Source organism: Actinia tenebrosa, unplaced genomic scaffold (genome assembly GCF_029948245.1).
Source record: "Actinia tenebrosa isolate PJP-AT-01 unplaced genomic scaffold, QUT_ActTen_1.0 PGA_scaffold15__27_contigs__length_11533743, whole genome shotgun sequence".
NCBI classification, from domain to species: Eukaryota; Metazoa; Cnidaria; class Anthozoa; order Actiniaria; family Actiniidae; genus Actinia; species Actinia tenebrosa.
Window position 1 is genome coordinate 8,451,128 of NW_028292575.1, and position 8,444 is coordinate 8,459,571.

The 8,444-nt window shown below is 38.3% G+C and overlaps 1 protein-coding gene across 2 annotated transcripts in view; it reads left to right on the forward strand.

Annotated features, from left to right (window-relative positions):
* Positions 1–5,659, forward strand: part of LOC116306929 (uncharacterized) — a 32,618-nt gene extending 26,959 nt beyond the window's left edge. For both annotated transcript variants that reach the window (XM_089030111.1, XM_089030112.1), the window contains 3 exons: positions 321–366; positions 958–4,385; positions 5,077–5,659. In XM_089030111.1, coding sequence (XP_088886237.1) covers positions 321–366; positions 958–4,385; positions 5,077–5,083 — 3,481 coding nt within the window. In that variant the 3' untranslated portion in view covers positions 5,084–5,659. The remainder of the gene's footprint in view (positions 1–320; positions 367–957; positions 4,386–5,076) is intronic.
* The last annotated feature ends 2,785 nt before the right edge of the window (positions 5,660–8,444 follow it).

Below are 8,444 nucleotides of genomic sequence, written 5' to 3' on the forward strand. Positions count from 1 at the left end.
AAGCGTGAGGTGCCGTGACCGTGATGCTTTCTAGAATTTTAATTGGCTGATTTCTTCACGCGCAATGTGATTGGTCTGGCATTGCCGTGACCTTGGCGTGAGAGTTTCCGCGCCGTGTTTGTGCCGTGTTACGGGTATTTGATTGGATGGAGAGTATATTCTCGTGCAATGTGATTGGTCTGGCGTATCCCTTGCCGTGTCATGGCCGTGTCCGTGCCGTGAATTTTTCACAGTCATACGAAAACTGCACTATTACAATATTACTCTATGTAAGTTTTCATACCTAAAAGTTTTTTTTAAATTTTATTTTAATTTTTCAGCCCTTCTGGATTGAAATTCCATCAGCAAATCGAAAGAGCAACACAGGTATCATTTGTCATAATAATATTTGCTTGTGTTTTAATTATCATAAATTATTCTATTTTTGAAAAGGGATAAAAAGGAAAAATATAATTATAAGTTACCTTCGTAACCTTACTGTATCACTACCGTGTCTGTTTTCGTTTTTGGTATGCCTTATTATGCGATCTTGAGTCACACCTAAAGGGAACATAAGGGGGAAATTAAGATGAGGATGACCCTTGGTTTTTCAACTACGGATGGATATGAGAATGGTCGTTCGAATACACCCCAACTTTACCAAATATCATATCGTTATTTCCATAAGTCTTGCGCCCCATTCTGACTCAAAGAACAGAAGAAAAAGGAAAGTCCACTGAAGGTTGATAAACCAAGGGTCGCGACACAAGAAAATTTGGCACAGAAAATTTACATTTCTATACCTTTTAATCAAAGGATTTTCAAATAATTATGGAAAAATAATTGAAAAAGCTGGCTTCGAATTATTTTTATTTGTATGTGTATTTGGTGCAAAAGACTCCTTATTTTTGATTTATTCAGGTAAAAATTCAAAATAAATGTTTTTTAATAATTCCATTTTTGTTACTTACTTTAAAGCTTGAGAGTCATGGTAAAAATCAGTTTTCGATGATACAAGTAGACAGCGCTGTTACACACGATCCAGAAGCAACGGTCATCACAGTAGACGGAAGCATCTCCAAGAATAAGCGATGGGGTACCCCAGCTGACAAAACTGTCCAGCTGACTGATGCAAGGAAGCCAGAAAATGTTGACGTTTCTAGAAACTTCAAAAAAGAAAACACTTATCACACCACAAGTGAAGAAAAACATGAAAACCTTACAGTTATCAAACAAACCTCTAAAACTGTGAGACAACAAAGCCACGAGAGTGTAGAAAGAGTTTATAGTCAAAAAAAGATCACGGATTCGACCACAGAGAGGCCTAAGGCTTATGATGGACATTATAAGATAACGCAAACCACGGATCAAGTTAGCATGTCATCGCCGAGACAAGATTCTCCTGAAGAAACGTACAAAGGGAAAAAAGTAATTACTGTAGGAAAACAAAAACTAATTCAAATGGATAACGCTGGAACAGCTTTTGTAAATTTGAACATTCACCGTGGACGAAAAGAGGACAAAGAAAACCCAAGGGAAAGTGCCAGTGAACCTCAAAAAACTCGTCACTTTCCTGGCCAAGTCGACGGAGCTGCTTATGTCGATGTCAGTTTCCAACACGATGTTAAAAGTCAGCCAATTAGCAAAACTGAAAAATGGAAAGTAGAGCAAGGTGATAGCAAGTTTCCGAAACGTAGTGACCAAAGGGATCAGGAAACAGCTTTTGTCGAACGTCAGCCGCAACAAGGATCTCAGAAAGGCTTCAAGTGGAACGTCCACAACTCTGGAGATCGAAGAGATAGTAGGACCTCTAGAACTACGACTAGCACTCAACAAGATCATGGAGTTGCAATCGTTGATGTGAACGTTCAACATGAACGTCAGCCCCAACAAGGATCTCAGAAAGGCTTCAAGTGGAACGTCCACAACTCTGGAGATCAAAGAGATAGTAGGACCTCTAGAACTACGACTACCACTCAACAAGATCATGGAGTTGCAATCGTTGATGTGAACGTTCAACATGAACGTCAGCCCCAACAAGGATCTCAGAAAGGCTTCAAGTGGAACGTCCACAACTCTGGAGATCAAAGAGATAGTAGGACCTCTAGAACTACGACTACCACTCAACAAGATCATGGAGTTGCAATCGTTGATGTGAACGTTCAACATGAACGTCAGCCCCAACAAGGATCTCAGAAAGGCTTCAAGTGGAACGTCCACAACTCTGGAGATCAAAGAGATAGCAGGACCTCTAGAACTACGACTACCACTCAACAAGAACATGGAGTTGCAATCGTTGATGTGAACGTTCAACATGAACGTCAGCCCCAACAAGGATCTCAGAAAGGCTTCAAGTGGAACGTCCAAAACGCTGGAGATCAAAGAGATAGTAGAACCTCGAGAACTACGACTACCACTCAACAAGATCATGGAGTTGCAATCGTTGATGTCAACGTTCAACATGAACGTCAGCCCCAACAAGGATCTCAGAAAGGCTTCAAGTGGAACGTCCAAAACGCTGAAGATCAAAGAGATAGCAGGACCTCTAGAACTACGACTACCACTCAACAAGATCATGGAGTTGCAATCGTTGATGTGAACGTTCAACATGAACGTCAGCCCCAACAAGGATCTCAGAAAGGCTTCAAGTGGAACGTCCAAAACGCTGGAGATCAAAGAGATAGCAGGACCTCTAAAACTACGACTACCACTCAACAAGATCATGGAGTTGCAATCGTTGATGTCAACGTTCAACATGAACGTCAGCCCCAACAAGGATCTCAGAAAGGCTTCAAGTGGAACGCTCAAAACTCTGGAGATCAAAGAGATAGTAGGACCTCTAGAACTACGACTACCACTCAACAAGATCATGGAGTTGCAATCGTTGATGTGAACGTTCAACATGAACGTCAGCCCCAACAAGGATCTCAGAAAGGCTTCAAGTGGAACGTCCAAAACGCTGGAGATCAAAGAGATAGCAGGACCTCTAGAACTACGACTACCACTCAACAAGATCATGGAGCTGCCATCGTTGATGTGAACGTTCAACATGAACGTCAGCCCCAACAAGGATCTCAGAAAGGCTTCAAGTGGAACGTCCAAAACGCTGGAGATCAAAGAGATAGCAGGACCTCTAGAACTACGACTACCACTCAACAAGATCATGGAGCTGCCATCGTTGATGTGAACGCTCAACATGAACGTCAGCCCCAACAAGGATCTCAGAAAGGCTTCAAGTGGAACGTTCAAAACGCTGGAGATCAAAGAGATAGCAGGACCTCTAGAACTACGACTACCACTCAACAAGATCATGGAGTTGCAATCGTTGATGTCAACGTTCAACATGAACGTCAGCCCCAACAAGGATCTCAGAAAGGCTTCAAGTGGAACGTCCAAAACGCTGGAGATCAAAGAGATAGCAGGACCTCTAGAACTACGACTACCACTCAACAAGATCATGGAGTTGCAATCGTTGATGTGAACGTTCAACATGAACGTCAGCCCCAACAAGGATCTCAGAAAGGCTTCAAGTGGAACGTCCAAAACGCTGGAGATCGAAGAGATAGTAGGACCTCTAGAACTACGACTACCACTCAACAAGATCATGGAGTTGCAATCGTTGATGTCAATGTTGAACATCAAACTGCTCCTGGTAATAGGTGGGGAGCTGCCAATAACGACCAGCAAAGATCGGGTTTCGGTAGGCAAGATTTTGGATCTACTTCTTTTGATGTTGACGCCCATAATAATTCTGTTATCCAGCGAGAAAATAGACAGGGATTTGAGTGGAATGTTCAGAATACCGGCCAGCAATCAAGGAGACAGCAAAATCACCAGGGTATAATTCAAGTTGATCAAATGTCTGCTTCTGGAGGTCCACAATATTCACAAGTGCATCAGCAAAGTCAGCAAAGGGTGGGTCAGTGGAGCGTAGATGTGCAGCATAATGCAGAAAGTAAATACACTAAACAACAAAGTCAGAAGGTTACTCAACACAGCTATGAAACACAGCAAAGCTCCTCCTCATACCAACAGAGTTTCCATCAAGAAACAAAACAATATGGAGTAAGCCAAGGAGAAGCAAACTTTCCAGCCCTTGTACAAAAACATGGAAATTGGGAAGTTAGACGAGTAAGCGTTGATGATAACAAACCTTTTGGTACCCAGACATCCATGGAAGTGCAACCACTCGATAGGAAGGTCACCTTGGGTGCAAAAGACCACAACGCTCCACAGAGAAAAGAATTGATGAAAGAATTCAAGCAAAGGAGAAGTTTTGAAGATGTTACAGACGATGGAACTCACGTGAAACGCACTATAATAACCAGCGGCGGAACAAGTTATGATAAACCAGGAAGTGAAATTTCTACACGAAAAATTCAGGATCACATCGTCATGTCTAAAAGGTAAAAGAAAATTAATACATCTACGTTATTTTTGACAAACTTTATTCCCAAAAAGTATCAAAAGGAGATAAAGATGCCCCTGAAATAATCTTTCCCTACAAATATGTCATTAGTAAGGATTAAGCTTTTGCTCTTCCCGAGGTTGGGCGGAAAATTGTGCAACGAGGCGTTCGTTTGTTCTCTTTATTTGGAAAGCAACTACGACAGACTGCATCTTTGAATTCGTATATGTAATAGGACTCCATGCTGTCCAATTAAGAAATAACTGGACGAGGAAAATTCCGAGGACTGACAAAATTGGATGAGGCCGTAGGCTGAGTCCAATTTGGCAGTCAGAGGAATTTTTCGAGTCTAATTATTTCTTGATTGGGGAGCATGAAATCCCATTACCTATTAATTATATAGCTGCCTAATTAATCCCATATCAACGAGACCTGTCCAATTAAGAAAATAATTGGACAGTTACCTATATGGGATTAATGAGAAGCTGAATAATTATTATCATAACTTTAAACTTCTATGATTAATGTAATATCGAGAGTATTATGTTATATCCTTTTGCCAATACCCCTTTTTCAGTCTACGCTCATTTAGGTTCTTACATTTTTCAAGTTTTTCAACAACGAATTAAACAACTCATATTTCGTCTAAGATTATTTTGCTAAGGAGAATGTTTTGATTTTGTTTACAGAAGCTGAGCTAAACATTATGCAGTTCATGGCATCATACAGAAATATCAACATTAGATAAATAAATTAAATAAATAAAACTGTAGCTTTTAGTAAATAATTTTGAAACTTATAATAATAATTTCTTGGTAAAGAAAAATGTCGTGGAATGGAATTGTAAATACTAATCATTATTGTAACATCTTAAATGAACTCAAAGGACAGATTACAAGCCTTATTCGACTGGGAATAGATTGGGGAGTAAAGTCCAATGGAGACTACTCCAATTCAAAGTCGAATTCTTTGCTATCAATAGGTTTAGCTTTTCTTTTTAGTGTGGAACATTCACGCATTTCCAAGTAAAGGTCCCTGGTTTTTAATCCTTATTTTGTACCATTATAACTACTGTGCAATTATTGGAATTTGTGAATTTTTTAGACTAAAATGAGGAAGGAAAACTTGAAATAATGTAGACAGCTTTTAATTTTTTATATTGCACTATATATAAGATTAGCACACTCAGTCGATGCTTACAGAAATGACAATATTAGGTTTTAATATTTGTGTATTTTTTTATTAAAGAGCTTAATAAATTAGTAAAAAATATATTGGCATTGATAATGACTGGTGGTTACTAGTTGGGACTACATTGGTGCATTGAATAAGAAGGAAACTCAATAGGATGTTTGAATGATGACGTCATTTTACTACCACTACCAAAATGCTTAGCAAATTTTCTTTCTTATCAAGTGTGCAAGGGAGTCCTGTGGCGGATTTAGGGGGGGTTCATTGGGTGCAAATGAACCCCCCACCCCCCCCCCCCCCCCACCGGCTGGTACCTTGGATTTTTTATATTTTTTTAAATAAATAAATAAAATTATAGTACTAACTCATGAGATTTAATATAAAATGGGACTGGTGGATAAGTTATCCTTATCAGGAGCGCCCCTAGGCCAGTGATGTGCCTATGGGAAAAATGATGATGCAAAAGAACGTTATTGTTGTGCCGAGATTTGCAAAAATGAACCCCTCCTCTTAAAGTCCTGGATCCGCCACTGGAGCCTGGTAGTGGTAGAGTAAATAACGCTATATAAAATGCAAGTGACCTATTAAACACTGTGTAAAATGTAGGTTAATATGCTGATGGTAGGCTAACGTCCGGAACGTCAGTATTGTTACGAACTTGTTTACACGTTGTTTAAGTTTCCTTCTTTACTTGTTGTACACCTAATTAAAAAAATTTTCTCATCGGCAAAGGCGATAGGCAATAGGCGAAAAGCGATAGGATATACGTCATACAAAGATCCAGAGCCAGCCCGTACTGCTCGGAACGAGTTACATGATTGGATTAAAAAACAATAGATTGGTCAACCAAACAATAGCACTAAACCTAACCTTACAAAAGCGGTACTGTACTTAGGGAGCAATGAAAATCCAGCTTTCGAGCGGAACTGGATTACTCAAGATCCAAGAATTGCTGGAATGACTTGTGTTTCTTCTTCTTCTTCTCGTCAAGAGTATAGACCTTAGTGTTGAGACTGATTCGATGTTCTTTGTATTCACCGAAACCATTTCCACCGCCTTTGGCGATGACGCTTTTTGAAGTAGTTGTATATTGCCATTTGCGATGATAGCCGGTACTGAAATAGTCATTATATTTTCTCATGATGTTAGGGAATATGGATCTGGGAAAATGCTATGTGATGATAAGGTCACCCCCTAGAGAAAATATTCAAACGTTCTGTCATCCAAACGGTTGCGAGCAACTGCTGCTACGGAAACAGAGTGTTTGCTTACATTTGCTATCTTTAACAAGAGTGGAATCGTACGATTTGCTCTCCCAACAAAAATATAGGGTTTTGGTGGACGTCAATCATAGTGTTTCCATGTGACATTTTCGAAGGGCACATACTCATGGAATGTCATGGAAACGCCTCGATTGTAGTCCGCCAAAAACCTAGTATACCTAGAGTATTAAAAACTTTTTAATTAAAAAACTGATTTATTGAAAGCTCAGAACATAAGACATGAATATTATGCTCGTCAACTTCTACTGGCTTTCAATCGAACAAAAATTCGCTTTCCCACAAAAAAAGTGACAAGAATCGTGGATCACAATTAATGTGAAACCTTATCATAGCTAAATTTAGCCAACTTTTGTTGATCTGATCCAAATAATACCTTTAATGGGAATTGTTATGATTATTGGATAGTAAATAATAAGTCAGTGTATTAATAGAAAAAGCCAAACATTGGTACAAAATAATGAGTAAAATGAATCATGGGTATTTTCAATTCAATCGGAAAAACTTTTGGTTTTGAGAGCCCAATGTGGCTGAAATGTCCTCTTTTCTCATCATCTTGATTAAAAAATCTTCAAACTAATATTTCAAACCTCAAGACTATAGATGATATTAACTATGAAATGCCGGTACTATTAGATGTTTCAAATAGTATACGAAGACAAGTGGGAAGAGAGCTTATAGGTGCTTCTTTTCCATCTTTATTTATTAGACTTCCGAATTCATCAAAATTTGGTGGCTCGGTTCACCTAAGCCAGATACTTTAAAAAAATCTATTTCACAAAGTTTTCAAATTGTGGTCATGCATGGCTATGTAATCTAATATATAAATTAATATTTAAATCATTCAGTTTTCTGCATCAGCGAGTTTGTCGTTCTTTAGACTGAAGCTATGACGTCAGACATGGTCTGAAAACAGAAATATCATTGTGTGAAATACTACAAAGTGGTAGTTTTCTAAGGGGGAAATGATTGAATCTGATCTTTATATATATCTATAAAATTTATTAGAAAAATCGAAAATCCATGGTGTACTTTTAATTGATATAAATACATTGCGTGACAAGTATCGATTTCAATTCATGTTAAATACCGATTGCTGTTTACTGTTTGGATTCTTAATTTTTAGAGCATTTATTTATACTTCATAATCATGTTAAATACAACGATATTGGAAGATTTATATTAACTAGTTGAAAGCAAATCATGGTTGAGATAAAAATGCTTCAATTGACTTCACAGCTACAGAATCCGAATTTTTTTTCTTTTCTTTCTACTACAGCAATTAAGGTTTTCTTTTTAAAATTATATGATTGTATGAGTTTGATGGTTGGCGAAACTACAATCAACAAAAAGACGACATTACTGCTTTTGGAGTTACTATCAATTACTGAAAGAAACAACTATAATTGGTCTATAAAATATTAAAAGAATTTGAAAGGAAGAATCGAGGTTTTGGATGATAGATTGTATTTACTCTGCGGAGGGTCTATCTACGTTGATGATTTTTACGTGCCGCACCGTGGACCTCATCTGGAAGGATCTACATCAGCTATAGTTGAGTGCACTTCATAAATGCTAATGTTTGC